The following is a 26,697-nucleotide window of genomic DNA, read 5'->3' as shown; positions in this document are numbered from 1 at the left end:
ATTAAATGGGATCTGAGCAAATATTTATACACAGTTTCATATGTTTTTAGAAACTGAAACATCATTGGGTTGCTTAGTGGTGGAGGCATTAATCTAACTCTGCATTCCATTTTAAGTAACATCTTCATGGAGAAGCTACACTTGACTGGTAGCTACCTTACAGCACAAATATTTTTTGTGAATGAACACTTTTATATAAAAGTTTTATCTTCATAGCATGGTACAAATGTTAATCCAGTACTGTAATGAGCACATCACTTTCACCATTGCCTAACAGGTTAAAGCCAAAATCAGTCTATGGTTTTGGGTGCTGAACTTGAGACAGCTTGTGACTGATTTTTTCAGAAATGCTAAGCACGTACGGCCACTTCTAAAAATGGCAGTTCAGGTGACCGCTGAATGCCAAACAGTGGGTAAGTGGAAGATTGGAGATTAGGATTCAGATCTCCAAATCCTGTCAAGACTGTGCTGCTTCACTCTTACTGTGGGTTTGTGTGTGGGGATTGTAATTATAATATAGAGCTGTGGTGTCACTTTCTCAAATGATGTTTCTTTCTAAGGTGGAGCTTGTTGACTGTGCTTCTTCTGTTAAATGACATGTAGTATGGTAAATGAGCAACCTCCCTGGAAAATTGGTGTTGCACGTTTATCTTCTTATGCCATGGTAGTAGTCATTTCAATCACTGTTTAACTCTGTTATTTCCAGTGCAATCTTAGGTTCTGGCTTCAGCAAGGCAAAGCTTACAGTAAGCAGGCACTGTGCAAACTAAGCTGCCTCCCCTAACTCTTTCAACAGATAGGTGTTCAGTGGCTTTAAAGGTGACCATTGCTCCACTTCTTTGAATAGGTTTTTCAAACTGTTTTTCAGGTATGGTCATATCAATGCTTTATGCAGACTGTGGCCGCCTCTGTAATGCAGTACTCTCTGTGTGTATTTTGGTATTGCATTCCAAACTAAATTGCTGGCTCACCCCTGGGTCTCTTTCAGCATTAAGTTTCTAAGTTTCTCCCTAAAATGGATTGTGTTTGGGGGACTGTCCAGAAAAGTAATCACATTTGTCTGGAAAGATTTGTTCTGTGTAAATCCTCATGCTACTTATTCCTCATTATTCTATTCTTCTCCCTAAGTGTAGTAATTTCTACATCTGCCTTCCATATCTTTGTTTCAGTAGTTCACTTGACTTAGATTATGATAATTGTCAGGTTTGCTCTTGCCACATTTGATAATAATTGCATTTCTCTAATCTGCAAGTACCTTCCTAGTTCTCTGACTTCTTAAAAATTGTCAGTGGTACAGGAACTTCATTGGCTGTCTTTCTTAATATGCCAGCTGTGTACAAGTCTGCCAGTCCACATTACATGCTTACATTTTCCAAGTATCTCTTTATCAGTGTTTGTAATCAATAGTTATTTGTACAGGGCTTTCCTTCCCTACTAATTGTTTAAACAGCTTTGTTATATATTTCCAATTGAAAAAGGTTGGTAACTACAACTTTTGTCATTATTTTTCCATCACTAACTTTGGTGAGACTGCTTGCATGAGCAAGACTTGCCAGATATACACTGAATTTACAAGTTCTAAGAGCATGTAGAAATACCTGAATATGCAATTTTAGTAAATGTTAAAGCTCTCTTCTTCAGATTCAGGTCTGGAGGAGAATGAATTTAACCCCAAAGTAACTAAATCTACTTAATGGCGTTTGCACTGGAGGTTTTTTTTAATATCATGCTATGATTTAATCCACCACAACGGAAAGCTGAATTTCTTGCATGGGTTTGTATTATACAGGCCTCTGGTGCCAAGAGAATGTTTGTAAACCCACCAAGCATTTATTTTATATGTTAACTTTATAAATACTACAAGGAATATATAGTACAGTGCAATAAGCTCCTAATCACATCTCAGCAGTATCACCAAGTCCTAGTTTTCTTTTGAGCAGACATTCCATCTGTTTTTGTTCAAAGATTCAAAGACTGTTATCTGGAAGGTCAGTTGCGGTCAAACAAATCCCCAGAGGGGATTTTACATGAGTGCTCCAGAAAGATTCTGCACCACCTCCAGAGACCAAAAGACCAAAAAAGCCTTTTGGATAGAAGCCTGGGTTTTAAACTGACTCGGGGCTTTCTTCCTGATCCAGCAAACAGACAGCACCCTTGGTCCATGGAGTTGGCCTATTGAGGCCTCATAAGACTGTGTGCTTGTTGTAACTGGAAACTCTGATGAATTTGTAATCCACAAAGAAACCCCTAGAGTAGGGTGATATCTGGTAAGCTTATTAGTATGCATGTAGGCTATTTTATTGTTAGTTATTTTTTAATATGGTTTCTTAATAATGATTTTTACATTAACAATAAAGTAGGCTTGAGTAGAAAGTCTGTGTAGTAACTTACCTTTAGCAATCACTCTATTATCAGTCTCTGAAGAGAAGGCAAGCAGGCCTATTTCAGCAGATTGTTTTTGCTAGGAAATATACAGTGAAGGCAGGGAACTGTGCATCCTGGACATACCCTGGTAAGAATTAAATGTCTCGTGTGTCCACCCAAGGGAGGTAACAGCTGGAGAGCTGGAGCCTTTTCTAGGCCACTGAAGGGAAGTGCAGGTACAGTTGCCCCAAGCTGTGACAACCGTAACTTTTACAAAGTGAACATTGCAAGGTGAGAGAAGACATTGCAATGTGAATGAACAGGGAAAAATCTGCTTGATAGGTTGGTTGTGGGGGTGAAGAACAAACAGAGGCAAACCGAGAATGGAAAAGCAGATGAGATCCATTGTGTGTAACAGTGCAGTAGAATTCTTTTAGGACACTACATTCCATGGTGTCCCCACGTTTGCTCTTGTAATTTTAGAGTTTTGAACTTCTGTTCTGAACTCTCCTTTCCCCAACCCTGTTGCTTATACGTCAGAAATTCTCAAACCTCATATGTTTGTCAGAGAGAGATCGTGGGCCAGTAGATAAGGCTTTGGGTTGGTCTAAATTCTGTTCTTATTCTCTGCTCAATGACTCATTGTGTGGCCTTGGGCAAGTTATTTTAACTTCTTTGTGCCTTTGTTTTCTTATTGTATGATGGGGAAATGAGACCCACTCCTTTTAGAGCTCTTTGAAAATCTCTGAAAATCACTACAAAAGTACAGAATGCTATTTCTTTGTATACTAGCCCAACTGAAGATGACAGTTGTGTGTTGTGACAATACTTGAAACTGCTGCAATGCACTCTGGAGAGGACATGCCAAAACAGTGGTTTTGGTTTTGTGGTGGAATTTTTTTCTAAATAAAATCCAGAAAATACCTTCAATGTATAGCTATTTTTAAAAATCTATCAAATATAGAGCTCAAACAAGTCAACAGTCTCTTAATACCATGCTTGTAGCACTGTTGAGATGGCACCTTTTCTCAAAATTGTGCCTGTTTGCCAATCTTGTTCAACTATTATAATTTTTAATGTTCTGTCTTCTACAGCTCTCTAATGTGCATTAATTGAACATTGTTAAACTACATGCAGTCCTGAGATCCTGGCTTTCATAAATATCCTGGAACTGAGAAATTAAAAGATATATCTTCAGGGTAGTACTTGTATAGTTGCACGATTGCCGACTCAATACAGTAAAATCCTTTATTCTCAAAGTGGCACAATTTGGGCAACAACAGTGCAAGCTTCTGAAGGCTATCCTGCCAATGTGCTTGTACGTGTAGTGGAGGCACCAACTCTAGCAGTAAGAGGGTAGTTCAGGCATCATATATATTTAGTCCAAGAGTGCCATTTATGATGATGATGATACTCTTGTGATGTGAAGAGTCTAGTAGGAACAGTATTGAGACTGCCAATTTGTCTTGCACCAGCTGAACAATCACATTATAGTGTTTGGTCACTGTCAGGGCCAGACAGAATTGTAGTCTGAGGTGTGAAATAGTCCTTAATGCATTATTTCTAATTCGCTGAGCACTACAGGCTAACAGAGCCCAGAAATTGTTTATAGAATGGTATTTAGGGAGTCCTGCGTCTTGTATCATCTCCTCTTGCATATGAGTGGGCTCAACCACTCCAGTAATCAAGAAGACTTGGCTAAAGTTGCAGATTCGATTACTTTGCCTTTTTCAATCAAACCCATCAGGTTGAACATTTTGACCTTCAGTTCAATTCCTTTTTGAATTCTGCTTGGTTAATGGCTTCTCAAAAATCCATCTTACTCTTGAAATCCATCGAAAGCAGCAGAGTGAAGCTGCATACTTGTATGCAAGAGACTTTTTTTTTCTCTTGGCACCGAAGCCTGACGCAATTGGGAAATGGGTACCAACTCATGGTACTGTCAAGCCCATTTGGGCTATTTTATATTCCATATCTAGTTTCTTCCCCCCCCCCCCCCACATGCCTTTTCTGTAAAGGTAAAATTCCTTTTTTCATGCATAGGTGAGTGTGTTGTTTTTGACAGAGCCAGGAACATCTGTTGGTGTCTTGTAAAGCCTCCTGTGTTCCTTCTAGCAGTTCTTGACAACCTCTTGTTTTGTTAACATTTCGCCATCTGTTAACCTGATGCTATTGTAATGAGGGGTGAGTTTCTTGACAGCATTAAAATGTCCCTCTTGCATCTCATCTCTTACTCCATTTCTATATGGTTGTTGTTGTTTTCTGTTCAGTTTGTCTAATTATTGGCAAGGTTCTTATTCTTCGTATACAATCTCACTATAATTTCTTAGTTTTAAGATCATTCTATATTAGGGATGAGAGATCACTTATTGTTTTTGCCCTTTGGGGCCTAATTTTAGGAGCTATTCTTGTCTACTTTGCATCCTGAACTCATTTATGTGCGTGTTTGCATGCATGTGCGTAAATTTTGAAAGGTGGGAAGAGGGATTACTGCGTGACCTGTTTTGTTTAGTGATTTTCTAGTTACTGGGCTAATTTGTGCTGCGTAAAGATACGTTAAGTAGACTCACATATTCATATACTCTTTTTACTAGAATCTAGTGGGTTAAATCTGTTGCTATGAACTTGAAAGTTAATTTGGAGTGGAGAAAGTGATACTATTGCATATAAATATTTTTTTTTCCTTAAAGAAGAAATACTCTTGACTGTACAGCTTGCTGGCTTTAGCTCTACTCTCTCAAAGCTTTCAGAATTCCCTTATTCTCATTAAAGGGATAAGAGCTTCAATAACTTCTCACGTAATCGAGAACATAATAGGTGCAGGATCTTTTAAGGAACTGTTCTTGGATTTCTTTACGCTGAGAAGCATCTTGCATAGCCCTGTTCCTTTAGACTTTGTTTTACTGTGTAGCCTCTCTCATATTCATCTACTTTGTTTTTTTCTCCAGCTTTGTTAAATCTTTTTTATAATTACCACTTGTATGTTGTTAAAAAGAGACGTTATTACAAGAGGCTTGGAGCCTAAGGCTAACACAGTAAGTAAATGGACAAAGCGTATGGGTCTACATTTTAATCATATTAAACGCTCTTTAGTATGGCATGTTTTGCCTCCTTTCAGAACTTATTGTCTTTCTCCCTGACACATACTAACAGAATCTCAAAATGGTTGCTGACTTTCATTTAGAAGGTATTACTGATCCTTTTTAAAGTAAATTGAATGAATCACAATAGTATTTTTAACTGAAGGCAGACTTCAGCTTTTGGAAATTGCAGCTGAGTCTTTTTTGACCCTATTATATATTCATTAATAGCATGTAGATGGCCAGATAGCCTGGAATACTTCATTGTTGTCTACACTGTATGATATTAATTTAGTGTCTTCCTTTCACAGGAGACGCATAATCTAATATTTTGAGCTTGCTTTAATACATAGTGTTTATAATTCTTACTTTCTTTTGGGATGTAGCAGTGAGGCAAGACCTTTCTGCATAATTGCAATGTACAAACAAGCCACGGTGTAAAATACACCACAGAGTTCTGTGTAACCATCAAATAATGTCATGATTGGTTATAGTACATGTTAGTCATACATAACTTAGATGTAAATTTTCTTTCTCATATCAAGTCTCTTTGACCTGTAAATTATACTTTCCAAAAATGTTGGATTGATTCTTCCTATGCTGGAAAAATAAATATAAAAATTAAATTTAGGTTTCTGATGTTTATAATCCATTTGCATAGTTAAATAAGCTGAATAAAAGAGAACATAACTAGGAGGAAGTGTTGAATGCAGCTGAATGGGTTTTAGGGGTTAGCTTAAGGCAAAAGCTAGAATACCATGATGGTGAAAGTGAACTGTCAGTGTTTATCATTCCATAGAAATCCTATTGCAAGTCTCATTATGTGAAATGAAAAATGTATGTGAAAATAACATAGGATAAACTGACAAAAGCAAGAAAGTCCACATTAAGTCTGTTGCACCACTTTGTAACTGAATGACATTTTATTTAGACATTGCAGAATCAGTGGGCTTCAACAGTAATACAATATTGTGTAGTGATGCAAACCGTAGATGGCTGTTACATTTTTAATAAGAGTGCAGAAGGATAACACCCCTATTTTAGGTTTAGTGCAGAAGGTTTAACCCCTATTAAGGAAAATATATTCTGTCTCTTAATAATATGCAATAACAAAATAAAATAAATGCTCCGTGCACAGTTAGCTTTTCAGTATTCATTCATCTCCTTGTTCTGTGTGTGAACGGTGTCTCTAGGTTCAAAGGTGGCCTTGGTTCTTATGCCATACTCTATTGGCTGTATTTGCTGGAGCATTTCCTGCAGGTGTCAGTGGAGTTGTGCATGTTACAGGCAACAATGTCCACAGAGCCACCATTGGAATAAATATTCTAATTATATGGGGAAAACGTGTGGATAAACACATTAACTCTTTTCATTTGGCAGATACAACTTAGATAATGTTTTCATCCCTCAGCCGTGAGGCCGAGTTATTATAGTTGCCATTCTGTCCAGGATATGCTGTTGTACCCAGTTCCCTCAGTGGTGGTTGTTTGTGGAATGAGGAAAAATAATGGCCATGAGTCTGTATTGAAAATGCTTGTACAGATGTATCCTGATTTGAGTTACAAAAGATAGTCACAATATTACTAAAATAATATTTAGACAATAACAAGTGCTAAATGCATTGCTGAATGGTATCCATGTTGTTGTTCTTAACGTATTAAGGATGTTAGTCTTAACATATTAAGAAAGGAAAATTTGAGTAATTACAAACTGTCTCCTCTGTCCGTAATATCAGATTTAAGATTTCTTTAATTCAGCCTGCTGCCGAGCTACTTTTATAGCTGACTTTTATTGTAGGGTGCCTGGGCATACTTAGCTGACAAGGTGACATTTAAATGACTTTTCAGTAATTAGCATTAAAAAACCTTGAAAAATTAACTACTATTCCAACTTTTTTTATCTCTGCCCTTTTTAAAAAATAAAATTTAAAATGTCACAAAGGGAACTTATGACTTTCTAGTTTTTTAAATTAAGCCTCTGTTTAGGCAGAAAGCATTTGAAATTGACTCCAGACTATGTTACTTCAACTTTGGGTAACTGAAAAGTATCTTAATAGATGTAAACAATTTTTCTCAACCAGAAAAGTAATTGTTTTTCATAATAGTCCTATTACTGTTTGATAAAAGTGAGATTCAACACAAGGGCTTATGCCAAAAAATTAAAGTGAGTTCCACCGAAAATAGATTCACCGAAAAATCAGAAAAGAAAACTGTCCTAAAAAATTTAAAAGATTCATGTGAAAAGTTTTATGTATTTCTACTGTTACTGTTATGTAATCAGTAGAAGTAACTGATTACATATTGATGGTTGGTAGGAACAATGTTTACAGATCTAAGCAAAAATAAAAAAAATCAGTATAAAAGGTATCAAAATATTAGAAATTGGCTTAGATACATGCATTTCATTCAACAACAGTTGTCATCTCATAAATTCTGCTCACAACTTTTAATTTAGCATTCATCACTTGTAATTTGGATACATTTTATTATACGTAGCTCTCTAGACTAGAGTTCTGAAAACTAAAACACTATTTCATCATGTTTGCATTATATACTCTTGCCATAAAGGACTTTAAAGTAAAATGAAAAGTTTAATGAAGTTCTTATGGTAATTTCAAATCTTTATAGAATCGTAGGACTGGAACAGACCTCCCAAGGTCTTCTAGTCCAGTCCTCTGCACTCATAGCAGGACTAAGTATTATCTAGACCATCGCTGACAGGTGTTTGTCTAACCTGGTCTTAAAAATCTCCGATGATGATTCCACAACCTCTCTAGGCAATTTATTCCAGTGCTTAACTACCCTGACAGGATTTTTTTTCAAATGTCTAACCGAAACCTCCCTTGCTGCTGCTTCTTGTCCTATCCTCAAAGGTTAAGGAGAACAGTTTTTCTCCCTCCTCCTTGTACCAACCTTTTATGGACTTGAAAACTGTTATCATGTTCCCGTTCCTGCCCCCATCTTCTCTTCTCCAGATTAAACAAACCCATTTTTTTTCAATATTTCCTCATAGGTCATGTTTCCTAGAACTTGAATCATTTTTGTTGCTCTCCTCTGGAATTGCTCCAGTTGTTCACATCTTTCACATCTTTCCCAAAATGTAGCTCCCTGAACTGGACACAGTACTCCAGCTGAGGCCTTATCAGGGTGGAATGGAGCAGAAGAATTACTTCTTGTCTTGCTTTACAACACTCCTGCTAATACGTGCCAGAATATTTGCTTTTTTTTTGCAACAGTGTTGCACTCTTGACTCATATTAATTAGCTTGTGATTCACTATGATTAGGTTCCTACCAAATTTACCATCCATTTTGGTCAATTTCACGGTTATAGGATTTTAAAAATCTTAAATTTCATGATGTCAGCTATTTAAATCTGAAATTTCATGGTGATGTGTTTTATCGGGTCCTGACTCATAAAGGAGTTTCTATGGGGGGATCACAGTACTGCTACCCATGCTTCTGCCGGCAGTGGTGCTGCCTTCAGAGCTGGGCAGCTGGAGAGCAGTGACTGCTGGCCAGGAGCAAAGCTCTGAAGGCAGCACAGCTGTCAGCAGTAGCGCAGAAGCAAGAATGGCATGGTACGGTATTGCTACTCTTATCTGCGCTGCTGCTGGCAGGGGCTGCCTTCAGAGCTGGGTGCCTGGCTACCAGCTGCTGCTCTCCAGCCACCCAGATCTGAAAGCAGTGCAGAAATAAGGGTGACAATACCACAACCCCCCCTAAAATAACCTGGTGCCCCCCCCCAACTCCCTTTTAGGTCAAGACCCCCAATTTGAGAGAGGCTGGTTTCCTCTGTGAAATCTGTATAGTATAGGATAAAAGCACACAAAAGATCAGATTTCACAGGGGGAGAGCAGATTTCATGGTCCATGATGCATTTTGCATGGCCATGAATTTGGTAGGGTCCTAAGTATGACCTCTAGATCCCTTTCTACAGTTTTCCTTCCTAGGCAGTCATTTGCATTTTGTATGTGTGCAGCTCATTGTTCCTTCCTATGTGAAATACTTTGCATTTGTCCTGACTGAATTTCATCCTGTTTACTTCAGACCATTTCTCCAGTTTGTCCAGATCATTTTGAATTTTAATCCTATCCTCCAAAACACTTGCTTAAATTGGAGGCTCCTCCCAGCATGGTATCATCCTCAAACTTTGTAAGTGTACTCTCTATGCCATTATTTAAATAATTGATGACTATAATGAACAGAACCGGCCCCAGCACCGATCCCTGAGGGACCTCCCTTGATATTCCCTTCCAGCTTGACAGTGAACTCTCTGGGAACCGTTTTCCAACAAGTTCTGCACCCACCTGATAGTAACTCCGTCTAGGTTGTATTTCTCTAGTTTGTTTATGAGAAAGTCATGCAAGATAGTATAAAAAAATCTTAAATCTCTTAAGATTTGAAGTTATTTTGAATTATTGTGCAATGTAGTCAAGTGTAGCTTTAAAGTAGTTTTAATCAATGGAATCAAGGTTTTATTGGGTTTCAAGATAGAAGACACAGCACAGTTAATAGAACTGCTAAGATAAGTTTGTGATATTTGGTTATGTCCATCATACAACTATTTAAAGTAACTGAAACAATAAACAAAATCTAGTGGTATATTTGTAGATATACTGTTAGATCTATTTCCCTGATGGAAAAATAGAGAGAAGTTATGTCTGCTTCGAGGGGTCGTGGGATGGACTTTCTCAAACCAGTGAAAGCACTGCCAAAAGTCCCATTGACTTCAGTAGGGTCAGGCTTTAGCTCTGGGTTACTGATTCCTACTTTACTGATTTAAACACTGCCCCACATACAATTATGAATTTAGTTGGGCTGGATGAGAAGTAGAGAAGCAAATAAAACTTGAAATTTATACTAAATGAATGTCTAGTCATTCCGCATACTGTCTATCTGCTAGAATTCTAGCAAATTTCTAATGCTGGCTCTCTATACCCGCTCTTTTGATGGTGGTTCTTGTGAGTGAGCTGTCTGGGATGGAAACTGGGGCATGACTTTTTTTTTTTTTTTTTTTAAAGTACTTTCTTGTAATTTAGGATCTGATATGACTTGTATCCAATTTCTTTACCACAAAAACCCTCCTTCTCATCACCTCTCTTCCCTTTAGGCCATGTCTACACTACAAAGTTAAGTCAACTTCAAGTAAGTTGACATTGAGCCTCCAATTTAAGCAAGTCAATGTTGTGTGTCCACACTATACTCATTGTGTTGGCAGAGTGCATCCTCACTAGCAAGGCTTGCATTGGCGCACGGAGCACTGCACTGTGGGTAGCTGTCTCACAGTGCACATAGCTGAGTGGAATTTTGGGTTGGGCTTGCAATGCCTTATGGGGCCAAAACATTGGCGTGGGTAATTATGGGAAAATGGCCTTAGCCTCCCATGATACACTTACCTCCATCCCTCCCTCCCTGAAGTCAACGGCAAACAAACCAAGCCTTTTTTCGTAAGCCTGGGTTACCTGTGCAGATGCCATAGCACGATGAACCTGGCCCCCGCTCAGCTATAAGATGATGATGATGATGTTGTTGTGAGCATTACAAACACCTTATGCCTTATCCTGCAGTATTTACACAGTCAATACAGAAGCCTCTGCACGGAACAGTGATTTGTGTGTGTGTGTGAAACTCATGATATTTGTTGTGTTTTAAAGTCCCAGCTGCTGAAATAAAGAGATTGTGAGAATCTGAGCTTTCATTAAAAAATACACATTTTTCTTTGAGTGCTTGCTCATGTCCATTCCATGTTAGGTCTGTGTGCACCATTGCTGGAGATTTTTCCCTCAGTAGTATCTGTCGGGCTGGCTCTAGCACCCTCTGGTGCCACATGCTTATGCACCGGTATAAGGGGCACTGCCAGCTACCTACCCTCTCAATTCCTTCATCCTGCCCAGGGTGGCTGCTGGAACAGCTCTTTTCAGTGATTTTGTATTCTGTTAGTTAGTTTCAAATATAGTTTTTTGTGTGTGTGTATGTGTATATGTGTGTATGTGTATATGTATGTATGTGTGTGTATGTGTGTGTGTTCTAAATATTTACACTAACATGATCTACAATATTTTATATATATATTATATATAATATTGTAGATCATGTTAGTGTAAATAGTGTAGAATGCCCTCTCTCCTGTCATCCCAGGGCTCTCTTTGCCCTTGGGGCTGAGCATGCCCTGGTCCCCGGGGTTCAAACCTTGCACTGCATGTGGCAAATCTGTGCCCGTGAGTGACCCATGTTTCATTTGTCTGAAATGTTTGTTTGGGAGAAACTTACATGAAAGACTGTCAGATTTGTTGAGACTTTAAAGCCTGCACAAAAAAGAATAGAGAGATAAGACTGAAAGCTATTGTAATGGAAGTGGCTCTCGGACCAGCCTCAGAGCCAAGCTGTTCTGATTCTGCACCGAGCACTTTGCCCTTGGTATGAAGTGCTCCTCCAACACCGTATACTTCCCACCACCATTGCCTATCTCCAGTACCAAGGAAGAAGCACAAAAAGCAGTGCGCTGACAGAGGGCGCTCAGCCGTGCGGAAGAAAGACAGACATGGTGAAGTCAGTGAAGTGCGACCTGTGCTGGGCCATTCTTTCACCCACGGTCTCGACTCCTCCCAGAGCACTGAGTCTAGTGTGGTATGCTCTGCCAAAGCCCTGAAGCCACTGCAGCACCACAGATTGATGGTACCGTCAGCTCCAGAGGCCTTTACAGTGGCCAGGGACTTACTGACAGTCCGGGTTCCATCAACTCCCGCTACCTCCTCAGGCTCCCCAACTATCACCCCAGCCCCCTGCTGCTTCCCCATTGTCCCAGGCTCCAAACACTACTGGAGGCTGTGGGCAAGGAGGGGATGGGACTCAGCAGGTTTCCCACACCCCCTTTCACAGAACTCTGCAGCCAGCCCAGCTTCCCTGCTCTGACCACCATCTAGTGGGGCTCACTGAGAGCACTAGCTGCAGTGCCGTTCCCAGGCATGTCTCTTCGGCTCTGCTCAGTCCAACTCCCACCCTGGTAGAAATGGGGGAGGATGGGCTTGGGGGAGGGAATCACAGATCAAGGGCTAGGATAGAAGCTGCGGGTGGTTGCGGAGATGATTACTGGGAGTGCAGGTGCCCCCTTGAATACCCCCACGTGCCACCCTGTGTGCACACCCCTGTGTGGCACTTAAACCTAGTTCTGTCAAGGCTCACTTGTCCTTCCTTCAAACCACTAGCATTGTGCCCTCTACTGCTTCTCTCTTGGAAGGTTGGGGGAGAGAGCTCAGCGGTTTAAACACAGGCCTTCTAAATCCAGGGTTGTGAATTCAGTCCTTGAGGGGACCATTTAGGGATCTGGGGCAAAAATCTGTCTAGGGATTAGCCTTGGTTTGAATAGGGGGTTGGACTAGATGATCTCCTGAGGTCCCTTCCAACCCTGATATTCTATGATTCTTCCTGGTTGAGATAACCTCAGCCAGAAATAACTCTGAAATCAAGGCCCTTACCACCATACATGATGTTCTTCAAGGATAAAGTCCACTCGCCTTCCTGCCAAAGGCGGTTTTGCAGTTTCATAGCTAGCAGGCTATTTTCCAGCCAGTCTTCTTCCTGAAGCATCACAAGAACTCAGAAGAATGGCAGCTTCATTCACTGGATGTTAGGTGTGCCCTCATCTTCTAGGACTAAATCCTTTCACAAATCCATGCAACTCTTTAGCAGAAGCAGAAAGGATGAAAGGACTTCCAGTGTCAGCCCAGAGGATCTTATCCTGGATGATAACCTGCATTTGGGCATGTTATGAGCAGGCAAATGTCCTACCTCTGGCCATGATAACTGTTCACTCCACAAGAGCTCAGGTATCTTGAGCAGTGTTCCTCATGCAAGTTCCAATCCAAGACATCTGCAGGGTTACAACTTGGTCATGGGTGAATACCTTTACCTACACCATCATCCAACAGGCTTGAGATGACACTAGGTTTGGAAGGGCAGTGTTGCAGTCAGCATGTCCATGAACTCTAAGCCCACTTTCTGAGATACAGCTTGTTAGCCACTTAATGTGGAATGGACATGAGCAAGCACTCAAAGAAAAAAAAACGGTTACTAATATGTTGTAACTGTTCTTTGAGATGTGTTACTCATGTCCATTCCATGATCTACCCTCCTACCCTTCTGTTGGAGTTGGCTGGCAAGAAGAAACTGAGAGGCTGTGTGTCTGGTGGTGCATCTAATACTGGTGCCTAAGCTCATGGCACGAGAGGGTACTAGAGCTGGCCCAACAGATATCACTGAGGGTAAAATCTCCAGCAACGGTGCACATACACCTAATGTAGAATTGACATAAGTAACACATCTCAAAGAACAATAGTTATGAAAGGTTAGTAACTGTTGTTTCTAGCCCTCATGGTTGTCAAAAAAAGCATGAAAACATGAACGAAGTGCACCCTAAAAGCTAAGTATCCAGATGGCACATAAAAAGGACCCACAATTTATTTTAAAATATCCCGAGGTCAACTGCTGAAATATCTTTTGAATAAGAATAATAATAACTGAATTGTGCAAATTACTAGTGTGTCTAGACTGTGAGCTATAGAATTACATTGAATGGAGTCTGGTAATTTCTTTTGTTGGGCACCCTGTCCTGTATGTGTTTTTTACCATCCCTGCTTAACTGCTGATTCTAAAAATCCTGGGCAAAATAAATATTTTTACATAAAGTCTTCTGAATATCCTTTCATAATAGGTTATTTCTTCTTTTATTACTCATTGGTTAGGGGAGACTAGATCCAATAGTACTGGAATCATATCTTCCACTCAAGTAATCCTTCTAATTAATTTATGACTTGCTGCATTCATTTTTCTTGTAATGCTCTATAGCGATTGAGCCGAAGTTTGAAACCAGCAGTCCACAACCAGTATTTCAAAACAGCTGAAAACAGTAAATACTTAGCTTAGCCTAGCTACCTCAGAGTTACAAAGATGAGTATTTCTCAACACAAATAAAATTTTAAACATATTTGAAAATAAATCTAATTGCAAATAACATGCTGCTGGTCAGCATCCTCTGAAGTGTCATTCCCTGTGATTTTGACAGTGTAAAACTTTAACTTCCTTTGCATTTATGTTAGTCAAAAATGAAATCTAAAACCTGTCTCTGTAAAGGAAATTTACATCGATGTAACTGTATCAATGTAGTGGCACTGATGCATAACCCCTGTGTGTCCATGCTGCTCCTGCACCAAATGGGGTTTACCCCAGTACTGCTTGCCTCAATATGTTACTGAATTAATTTGATCCCCTGCTTTGCAGCACATCTACGTTAGGGGTTTACATCAGGGTGACTTGGTCAATGTAGTTACACTGCCATGAATTTCCTTGGATGGGATTCCAGATGTGTAGTGGGTGGAATGGAGAGGAGGTGGAGTTTAGTGAAGCAGCAGTGCTTTTGGGGAGGAAGGGAATAGTATCTAGAATGGCATGGGAGAAACTGGAGGAGTTGACCAGGGCGTGGATATAAAAGGCTTCAGCTGAATGACTGTCATGGAGAGGCTAAGCAGCTAGGTGGCATAAAGTCATCTTTGCCCCCACTTCCCCCTGAGAATTTTTGCTGTCTCTTTGTGGAGCAGCAGTTTGCTTTACTGTAGAGCAGTGGTGCGCAACCTGTCCCATGGCCCGCAGTCAGATTACCCTGATGTGCCACATTTTGCTGACGTTGACTGTCCACAGGCACAGCTCCGTGCAACTCCCAATGGCCTCGTTTTGCTGTTCCTGGCCAGTGGGTGCTGTGGGAAGTGGCAGGTCGCAGATTGCCCACCACTGCTGTAGTGTGTCTACCTAGAACCTTCTTCATGCCCCTTATGTCTGTCTTTCTGCTTTGGAACAGGGCAGTTCCTCACATATAATCCATTGGGAGCCTTGATTTTGGGAAGAGGTGAGGATACTTCACTCTTCAGTGTGGAGTATAGAATAGCTAGAAGGGAGAAGTAAGGCAGAGAAAGGAGAAGTAACTAAGGCAGAGCCTTAAACATTCCAAAGAGGAGCCAACTCCTTATACCAAGCAGAGTCTAAATGCAGTGAAGCAGGAGGCAGTGCAGCTGTGGCACATAATCCTGAAAATTTGTCCTGGAATAATTAAATCCAACCGACAAGAGTGGGGGCATTTTAAATATGACCCATTTCAGTGACTTCATTTTGCTACAATAAATCAAACAGAAAAAAGTGAACTAAGTATTGATGATTTTAGAAAAGATTAGAGAGAGGAAAGAGAAGCTCGCTCTTCAAAAGCAAGTTTGTCAGTATGTGAGAGAATACCTTGGCAGTGAATTATCAGCAATTTCCCATAGACCACACAATAGTAAAGGAGAATTTACTGATCAAAGGACAAAAAAAAGTTTGCAAAAATAGAAGAGCTAGTATACTATAGGATCTGACCTACTCTGACTTAAATTGTGCTAAATGAAAGGAATAAAATCCAGCACATTTGTGAGCATAATATAGGAATTACTTACACATCATCAGGAACAATTCTCAGCTTTGCTTTGAACCAGGGGTCCCCAACGCGGTGCCTGCGGGCGCCATCTAAATGCGCCAGCGTCCTGGCCCGTGGTGGAACATCTGCCAAAATGCCGCCGAATTTCTGCAGCATTTCGGTGGCGATGCCTCTCGATGACGCCGTTTGCTGCTGACAACTGTGTCATCGAGAGGCGTCGCCCCTGAATTTCTGCAGCATTTTGGTGGTGATGCCTCTCGATGACGCCGCTTGCCGCCGACAAGTGACGTCATTGAGAGGCATCGCTGCTGAAATGCTGCCAAAATTCAGCGGGTGTTCCTCTACTGCCACGGTCCTTCATCTGGCACCTGCCAGATGAAAAGCTTGGGGATCACTGCTTTGAACAATGCAGGAGGACATAAATGATAATTTGGAGGCACTGCAGTGGAGCATTAAAGAACAGTGACCATAAGTTAACTGGGTTCATAGTTAGGGTTTAACTGTTAAATAGAGCCAAAATTATAAATGTTAAATTTATTCCCAACGTGGTTGGAATATTTATTTAATTAAATATTTGAGGAATGAGGGGAAAAGAAACCTTGCTAATGAATGCAGAGTATGCAAAGACCTCTGAGGTAAAATAATTATAAAACGTTAAGTATAGAAAGGGACTAGAATTCGAGTTATGTTTAAATAAAATGTTAAAAATTTCTGCAAAAGAAGGCAAGATAAATAATGTATTTTTCTGTACCTCACAAACATTAATGAGAAGAGGCCATGGGGAAGGTCACTTAAAGGAGTATTGGGATTTTAAAAGTTTTTCTTCTGTTATCAGTAATTTCTCCATTTATTAGACTGGCAAAAAACCCTCCCACAAATTTTACATCTGATTTGTGGTGATTACTTTTTGCGTGAAAGTAGACTAGTCGTTCCTTTTGCAGGTGATGGTGGGAAGGGATGTGATTTAGAACTTACTTGTTGATTCATCACTGGGACTCATCAGTTAGTGAAAAACTCACTTGTGCCAAGTTGTTTCCATGCCTTTTGAAAATTTGGACACAATTGAATGTGGCACAATTCACAACTCTAACAAGGAGGATTTCTCTGGGAATACAGAACATTCTAGACTGGAGGAGACTAAGAAGTCTGAGTTTCAGACGTGGACTAGTCAAAACCTTAAAGTAATGTAACCATAGTAAATTTTATTATGAGCTATTGTACTGAAACATCAGTGTTTATTAACATTATTATTCTTGATTTGTTTATATCTATGATGATACCGTTGTGCTAATAACCTGGGCACTGTGTCATCTTTCATAACCTAAACTATTTAATTTTATAATATGGCTAACACCAACTATTGTATTTTTATTGTATTCTAAAGGATTCATCCTCCTGAATATTTCAAGAAGAAATATGCTGTGGATGAAGTACACTATACAGATGAGGTGAGTGTCTGCTTTTCCTAATATTTTTCCCGACGATTACAAAATGAATGGTGGTTCTGAAAGTATGGCAGTAGCTTTCTAAAAAAAAACCCTTGTTCCACTAAATATGTTGTCTTCATTTCCTAATTAATTAGTCCTACTTCCAGTTCCTGAATAATGACATTTGTTTTATGAACTTTTCTAAAACTCTATAAAATATGATGCTGTTGTTTTATTGGATTGTACATTGAGACCAATTCAGAGACACTTTTTAATATTCTCTTTATTTAATAAAAAGGTTCATTGGGCATGATTCTGAAAGGTTCTGGGGACCTGTGAGGAAAAGACAGACAAATTGCCTGACAATAGGCTAGCAATGCCTCCTTGGCCCTTAGAAGCTTGCAGCAGGGAAATGGTTCCAAATGCTTGATTAGTAAACATAAACTTTCCTCTTTATCCCTATTTCATGAAATGTATTAAATTTTGATTAGCTGTTTGAATGTAAAATATTTTAATTTTTCATTGAATTATTTATTCAAATATTGCTTTCTCTTGTATTCATGTATTTTTAAATATGGGTATTAATTGCACACTTAAGGTTCTCTTTGCATAGTTGTTTTAGAGTGGATGTTATGGTTTTGTGCACCTGGCTAGTTTATTTTTTTCAGTAGGAAAGCTCAGCAGGATTATGACAGCATGTTTGCCAAACTCTGTAGTGAGTCTTATGGAGAGCAGCTTAAAAAGGAAGATCTTGCTATTTCTGTCCCCTGCAGGATGCTAACCTGACTTGCCAGACCCAAAATCTTATTTTTACCAGCTGTGGAGACAGTTTCTTTCATTTCATCTTCATATTGAAATTATCTCTAAACTGTGGTTGTGCTAGTGTATTTCCTTAACTGTGGGTTGGGGAAGCTGTGAAGAGATTGCTGCTTGACGCATTTGAGTTGGAATCATAGTTTCTTGTTACCAGACTTGATGTGTAGAATACAGAAGTCAAGGCAAGCAATTGCAAGTAGGAACACATGCTTCTTTACAAGAAACACATTTATTGACATTTGGTGTGCAGTCTCCTATCAGCAAATGCCATTATCATGTATCTTTATATTGTGTCTCAGTGTTTAAAATTTTACCGAGGAAGGAATGTGGATCTCTTTAATTTGGGTTAATTTGTAAGCCCATGTATCGACATTTTTCTCCCTGGAGTATGCAATCTTAAGTCATAGGCCAGTGAAGTTTTGCAGTATTGTATTTCTCTGTAATATGAACCTGTCTGTATTTGACAAAATTGCCAGGTACTAGGTTAGCCGAGTCAGAATGGACTGTAGGAACTCTGTGACAATACATTGTATATACATTATATAAACACCATTCAAGAACGCTTTAGCTTTTTAACTTCTGTGCTTAGAAAGGAAAAGTGGCTTGTGTGAAAATTCTTCAGTCCTTTCGAAGGTGAGCTCTCCCTTTGTTCATGTATTTATTTAGTCAGTTAATATGTACATATTTTGAGATATTCCTGGATTATGCAAGCAGTCTTTCATTTTTCAAAGACTTTGGATACAATGCTTGTCCATTCTGCTAGGAACATACACTTCCCCAATGTCAAGGCATTAGGGGCCTGATTTGCAAAGGTGTTTAGGCAGCAAAAGATGGAGATAAGTACCTAACTTGCTTAGGCATTTCTGGAAATCCCACTAGGTACCTTACTCTCATTAGGTGCCTCTGTAAATTCCACTAGACCTGTAAATACCTTTTGTAAAATGACTCTAGACAGTGGCATTGGAACAGTTTTTATAGTGGGAGTGCTGAAAACCAGTGAACAAAACTTTCAACCCTGAATATATGATGGAAACCACTTCAAGCCAGGGGGTGCTGCCGCACCCCCAGCACCCTTAGTTCCAGCACCCCTGACACCTTGGTTATCCACTGTGTTAGCATCTTTGACTTGAATTCATTGGTTGAGCATCTGTACCAGATTCTTCGATGATGGATACTGCTGGAAAGTCTGTAATAGTCACAGTATCTCATGAAGGTTAGAAAATACAATAGATCTGTAAAAAACATTGCAGTATTGATATGTAATGTACTTGTGACTATGCATTTAGTTTTTCACTTCATGTGATGTGTGTTATTGGAGCAAACTGGTAACAAATTGATGCAAATTTGGTGAAATATCCTCGTCCTAGTTATGTGGTTCATTTATTGGATCAATGAATGCATATCTCAGCACCCATATGTGTGCAGCCATATTAAAAGTATATCTGTCTGTGACCCCAATGTTCTCTTCTCAAATAGGTGGTAGGGTAAGAATTGACTTTAATGTAAAGGCAGACTAGTGAGACGGCTGATAAATATTGTGTGTTTCTCATTTCCTCTTAAATAGTCAGGAAACCAGGCTTATTGAGAAATGTTGGCCTCGATGTGAAACAAACCCAGGGCATTTAACTGTGACTGTTCTTATAGAACCAGTAGAATCCCAGTGATATCTAGTCTTGGGAAATGTGGCTGTTGAGTTGACATAAGCTATTCTGTGATGGAAGGCAATCTATGGAAATAACAATACTGCGTTTTACTTCAATTTCTTGGGGCATACAAATGGAACAAGTTGAAGAGTGTAAGCTTTTAATCACACCCAGTGGAAATGAAAGACCTATTGTAGCCTCAATTTATAAATACGTCAAAGATGCTAAAGGAAGTTGGGGATATTGTAAAGAAGTTTTTAATCAAGAAAAGATGACTCAGTGAGAATAAGTGTAAATATTCAGCACACGATAATGTAATAACATTAATGCATACTGTCTTTTTATATGTAGTAGCACACATCTTTTCCTGCTGTAATTCCTGATTTCCATGTCCTATTATGTGGGTCTTCATAGAAAAAACCCTTCTCAGCTCTCGCACATTTCCTCTCCAAATAATGGCAATAGATTTAATCTTGCAGTGCAGTTGTTGCATGTGTCTTAAAAGGACACCAACTTAAAAACCACCCTTCTGTCTGAATATGTTTTTAACGACTCTTTTAACAAGTGACATAAGGTTATTGAATCTGAAAGAGATCAGAGAAACGTTTCTCTTTTCCAGTTTGTTTACTTTGTGCACTTGACAGCACTTTGAATATAGGGAGTATCACTGTTTCCTCCATCAGCTAGTTAGTCCATTTCCCCTGCCTGCATAGGTCTTTCACACAGCAACATGATGGGGGATGGAAGAAAAACTTCTTTTAAATCACAAAAAATGACAAATCCACAAAATTTGTCAAGGAAGTTTAGGGCCTGAAACTACTTCATCATTTTTGTTGACTATATTTCTGATTCATGATATTTGTTTAATTGATATAGAATCAATTTTGGATATGACCTATGATAAGTCAGATGAGATTAGTCATGTTATTTTGGCTGTGTTCTGGTGTTTAACCTTTTTTATTGTATCTCTTTTACAGCAAAAGGTTTGATTGATTGATTGATTGATACTTTTCACCAGTTGTATTGCTGCCTTTGCCTAACAAGCAGAACATATGAGGTGACTTCTTTTAGCAGGCTTGAAATGTTAGTACCTTTCTAAGGTTAACACATATAACATTGACAAGAAGCAAATTGTCCATAATAAAATCATGATATATGATGTGGATAGGAAAAAAAATGTACTGTAACTGCAATCCTGTTCTTTTAGATAACCAGTGTCTTGGCTTCAAAGAAACCCTCAGTTCTTCTTACATTGGTAAGTCATATTTGTCATTCCTGGAGAATACTTACCCAGTTGCTCTTCAGTAAACAGATGAATTAATCTGAGACATCTGCTCATTATGCGTCCTCTTTGTCCCTTCTCCATCCCAGAGGCTAATTTCACCATTCTCCAGTTTGAAGTTAGCCATCTTTGTATAATTGACTAGCCTTTCTCCTCTCTCCTCACATTCAGTCAGTGAGTTGCTAAATCCTGTCCCTTCTTCCCTGTGTCCTACTACCAAAACTCTTATCCATGTGGTAGTTTCAGACTTAATGTACAGGAAGCCCACTTGACACCCACATCGCCTCCCTCAAGTCCATTAAAAATGCTGCAAAATCACATCCTGCTTTCCCATTGTTCTGACCACATCACTTGCGTCTTTGAATCCTCGGACTGGGGCTTAAAGAAATTAAAGTACTGCCTTTCTGTATGACGAGGCAGGGGCTCAGGGCAGTTTTCCTTCAGTAGTATGAGAATGGGATCAAGTTACTATCTAGATCCCGCTTTAGATTACAACATAACCTTCACACAACTCCAAGGTGGGAGGGTGGAGTTACAATGCTTTTCACCCCTCACCCACTTCTTCCCAGGGTAAAGTGTTATGATGTTTAGAGCTGTCCTTTCCCCTTCTTCAACTTTCCAGTATTCTGTTGGGACTGGTACATGACTGTCATTATTTGTCTATTTTTGTGGAGGTTGAGCAACTCCCTTTCTGCTGGGTCTGTTTCACTCAAAACTTCCTACTTCTCTGAGCTGCTTTCCCTCCCTGAGCTCTGGAGGAATGCTGATCCAAAGAACATTCTTTGCTTAGTTATGCAGAAGTCCTGCACTTGTGCCTCTCCTCCATTGGTATTGGAAAGGCAGTGCTGCTCTGTGTGATTTCCCCACAAACCTGACATGTCAGCAGTGCTATGTAGCAGCCAGAATGGTGTATTTCATGCTTCTTGTGTGAATGGCAAGCTGTAGTAGAGAGGCACTCCAATTTATGGAACAAGAGTTGTCAAGGCAATATGGAATTACATCTTTCCAAGGAAGGGTGTTTTAAACCTTCTTAATACAGTTCTTATTCTGCTCCCACCCATTACTGTCTTGTTTACAGGACAAACCTCTTTTGCCCTTTGTTCTCCCCCCCCCCCCAAAAAATTGCTACCAAACTATTTTAGAAAAGAGAAGCTTAGGCCTGCTTTTCGAGGCAACACATGTCAACTTGAGTTCCTTCTGTCTCTTCAGTAATGAATAACTATTTATACACCTCTATCCTGATATAATGCAACATGATATAACATGAATTCGGATATAACACTGTAAAGCAGTGCTCCAGGAGGGCGGGGCTGCGCACTCCAGCAGATCAAAGCAAGTTCGATGTAATGCGGTTTCACCTGTAATGCGGTAAGATTTTTTAGCTCCCGAGGACAGCGTTATATCAGGGTAGAGGTGTTTGTGTCTAAATGTGAGCATGTAACCTTGTTTTTTTACCTTTTACTGATTTTATGCAATCATTCAAATTATATTTACAAGTAAGCTTTCTAAAAGACCGTAAGTAATGGGTTCTGTCAATGAATTTATTTTAAAATACTTGTCTTTTCATCTTCCCCTTCAGCGTGGTGTTAATACTGATAGTGGAAACATCTCCAGGGAAGCTTCATTTGAAGGAATCAGCCAGTAAGTGACTATTGAGGTGGTTTTTATACATTAATTAAATTGTTGGATCATTTTTAATAATATTATACTGGTTTATACTTCAAACTAAATCACCATGTTTTTTGCTCATGACAAATGATAAAATACTAATATACAAGCAAGAGACCATTTGAGCTACACTTGCATAGAAATCCAGAGATTTGATTTGCACTTCTAATGATTTAAGGGTATGTCTACACATGAATTAGCCATCTATGGCTGGCCTTTCCCAGCCGATTCAGGCCCATGGGCTCCAGCCTTGGGTTATGGGGCCGTTTTATTGCTGGGTTGACTTCTGGGCTTGCTCGAGCCCAGAAGTCTACATAGCAATGAACCAGCCCTGCAGCCTAAGCCCTGTGAACCTGAGTTGGCTGGCAAAGGCAAACATGGGTGTCTAGTTCCTGTGTAGTCAGATCCTTAATTTTCCATTTATTTGGTTGTTTGGAAATCTCTTTCAATCTGTGTTAGCAACTGCAAAGATATGTACATATGTTTCTTGTACATTAAAGAAAAAAAACTTAAATTCCTTGGCAGTGAATATTTGAATTTTACAATATGTGAAAAACAAACTTAAAATAACTTATACTATATGGCTGCCATATTTTATCCTCTTATATACAATACTTTGTTTGCAAAGGATTATGGAATGTCCACTCTTCTAAAAAGACCATGTAATACAGGGATAGGCAACCTATGGCACGCGTGTCGAAGGTGGCATGCGAGCCAATTTTCAGTAACACTCTCACTGTCTGGGTCCTGGCCATTGGTCCGGGGGGCTCTGCATTTTAATTTAATTTTAAATGAAGCTTCTTAAACATTTTTAAAACCTTATTTACTTTACATATAACAATAGTTTAGTTATATATTATAGATTTATAGAAAGAGGCCTTCTAAAAAAGTTAAAATGTATTACTGGCATGCGAAACCTTAAATTAGAGTGAATAAATGAAGACTCGGCACACCACTTCTGAAAGGTTGCCGACCCCTGGTGTAATATTTCTGCATAGAAGTGACCTTTTGAGGGCAATTCATACACTTTCAGATTTAATTCCTTTTAAAAAAGTTTGCTGCCAGTGGAAAAAGTGCTCCTAGATGCAATTGTGTGAAATGGTAGTTAACAACGATAACAATTGCTTATTTCCTAGAGCAATCCTACATGAGATAGGCTTATGCTATAATATGAAGCAGATGGTCTGAATTTTGAAGCAAATGCAATAGTGTGTTATAAATTGTGATATCCTCAGATTTGATCATCATCTATTTGGCTGAAAAATGGGGAGGGGGGACGAACACTGTCTGGTAGCCTATTCAAATTAATGCTCTCTCAGAGATAATGAGTGGGTGGCCTTTTTATGATCCCTGACACTAAATCAGTCTGTTGTATTTTCCTCCATTCACCTTTCTGTCCACAGTAGATAACACTGTTACAGAGATGATAATAACTGCATAGAATTTGTGGCTGTTGCCTGTAATTCTAGACAGTCATTTTGCCAGGTCACATGAGCACACTTTCTCTTGGGATCGCCTCTCCTCTGTGTCAGATAATGAGATTTGGAATCTGATTGCTTAATTACTTTTGTTCTCTTCTATAACCTGACTGGAAACTTAACCAGTCTGTCACAATTAAGGACACTGGAAAAATGGGCACCAAAAATTAAAGATTCTGTAGCTTTCAGGATCTTTCTGTGGAAAATAATGTAGAATATGACACTATTTTTGAGACATCTGCTCTTTCAGTTGTTACACTAGTGTTCTATTCTGATGTATTTGTCTCCTATCACTTTCTTAGGCATCTTTGCCCCAAATTATCACAGTACAACCAAAAAAAAAAGGGTGCTGCTCTTCTTCTGTTCACTTCCTTGAAGTTTTAATCTGAAAACCTATTTGGAGATCATATTTATTTTGAATAACTTCTAGATCTTTTGTGTAGGAAACTTTAAAAACTAAAAATGTAACATGTAATACAATACAAATTTTTTTTTATGTGACCTATATTCCTCTATAGATTAATTCAAATAAATGTTATAGTAACTGTGACGTAACTTGGTGGTCCAATTTGGGTTGTGACAGCTAAAGTTTGGGGGAGAGTGATTTTTTTTTCCCTTCCAAAACTCTTGAAACTTGCACCAAAATAGACAGGAGCTGTGGAGTGACATCTCTGCTGACTGTTCCGTACCTCATTTACTTTGAAGGCATTCAGCATGTAAAGATGCATCAATCTCACTTTTTTTAGAAATATGTAACGTTTAAGATACTGGATAGAAAAAAAAATTACCAACAGTGCTTAAAAGTCTCCAGTGTCTTCAACTGAGAAACAGCCAGCTAAAAGAGCTGTGTCTCTTCTCTTACATACATGTAAATCTATAAAGTAGCTGCACAATTTCTTAACCTTTGGTACTATGGTTCTTCTATTGTTGAAGTACTCTAGACCTGAACTTCAGTATACTACTTTTTATAACTGTTTCTTCAGTCAGCTCACCAATTTCTGAAGAAAGCAATTACAGTAGTCATTTTGGCCTTGTCTCTTGTTTTAATCCTATACAAGTACTTTCCTGTTAGAACGCTTTTCTATCAGAAAAGGCCAATTTGTTGAAAGTGAACAATTCATGGAAATTTCGCTTTTGTTGACTCTTCAGAGGAAAGTCACCCATTGGAAGCCTGCCTGGTTTCCTGCCAGTTCACTTGCCTGACTCCTCAGCAGGCTGCCATGGTTCTGGGTAGCTCCACCATGCAGGCTGCCCCAGAACTCAGAAGCCCAGAACTTGCAGATTTCTGGACCAGCTGCAGCCTGGGGAACCAGCTAGTCTGGGAGCCTGGCAGATTTGGGGGTTCTCAGTATCTAATTACCCAGCTCCTCAGAAGTAAGCCTGGAAACCCAGGGGACAATCAATGTTTCTAGGATCCCTGCTTCAGACCTGGAAGTCCTGGGACAGGCAACTAGGGTCGCACCATGTGAACTGCTAGAGGGTCAAGGAATCCTAGGGTTTCCAGATTTCTGGGGAAGCTGGTTCCCTGAGCTGCCTGGTTCCTGCAGCCTACTGAGCCATCTCCCCTGAGACTCAGGAAGCCCAGGGAATCTGCTGCCCTGGGAGCCTGGCAGCTCTGTGTCTAGTCTCCCAGTTCCAGAGCAGGGATCCTGGAAGGCCTGAGAGTCCCAACTCACAGCAGGTTCCAGGGGTCCATTGCTGCAGGGCAGCTGGCCCTGGAGTCTGGAAGCCTGGGGTTTCATGGACCCAGGGGATTTTCCGTGAGAGGGCTACCCTAGAGCTGTAAACCCTGGAACTCCAGGCAGCTGCTGACTGAAATTTATATGATCCTTGTCAATGTCACAGATGCCCACCACTGAATAGCAACCGTGAGTGAAACTGACAAGAATCATACCCATTTCAGTCAGCAGCTGCTGGAGTGTTGGGGACTATATTTCATTTTGGAAACACTGTATGTAGGTATTTTAGAAACACACAATTTACAGAGATCCATTTTGTTGGAAATTTTGAAATACAGTATATTTTAATTGCAAATTGGAACAAAACCAAACATTAAAATGCTGAAATTTCCCATGATAAAGAAATTCTGAGTTTTGACCAACTCTACTTTCTGGGCATTAGGCCTGTAATAGTATAAGCTGAGTGCTATAAACTATCATAACTCTCTTCCAAACTTGGTGATTTAGCAGAATATGTTCTTTAGCTTACCTCTGCAGTTCTGTGTTAAATAACTTCACAGATATCTTCTGTAAACTTATTAAGTCTGCATGATGATAGACCCAAATAAAGTGTGTTCAGCTTATTTGTTAACTATGTGAAAGGTAAAACAAGCATGGAGGGTTCCTTTAAGAAAACCTGCAGATTTGACCTGCTGTCTTACTATAATATATACCAGGGGTAGGCAACGTATGGCACGCCAGCCAAAGGCGGCACGCGAGCTGGTTTTCAGTGGCACTCTCACTGCCTGTGTCCTGGCCACCAGT

At 39.6% G+C, this 26,697-nt stretch overlaps 1 protein-coding gene across 4 annotated transcripts in view; it reads left to right on the top strand.

The window, feature by feature from the left end:
- PEPD (peptidase D) overlaps nt 1–26,697 on the top strand; it is a 215,716-nt gene that overhangs the window by 18,959 nt on the left and 170,060 nt on the right. For 3 of the 4 annotated variants that reach the window (XM_030581536.1, XM_030581534.1, XM_030581537.1), the window contains 3 exons: nt 17,285–17,348; nt 20,994–21,041; nt 22,648–22,709. In XM_030581536.1, the coding sequence (XP_030437396.1) occupies nt 17,285–17,348; nt 20,994–21,041; nt 22,648–22,709 (174 nt within the window). The remainder of the gene's footprint in view (nt 1–17,284; nt 17,349–20,993; nt 21,042–22,647; nt 22,710–26,697) is intronic. The other variant, XM_030581535.1, reaches the window with a different exon arrangement.

Source organism: Gopherus evgoodei, chromosome 12, assembly GCF_007399415.2.
Source record: "Gopherus evgoodei ecotype Sinaloan lineage chromosome 12, rGopEvg1_v1.p, whole genome shotgun sequence".
In the NCBI taxonomy this organism is placed as follows: Eukaryota; Metazoa; Chordata; order Testudines; family Testudinidae; genus Gopherus; species Gopherus evgoodei.
Note: the sequence above shows the minus strand (reverse complement) of the source record. Positions and strands in the feature narration are given on the sequence as shown.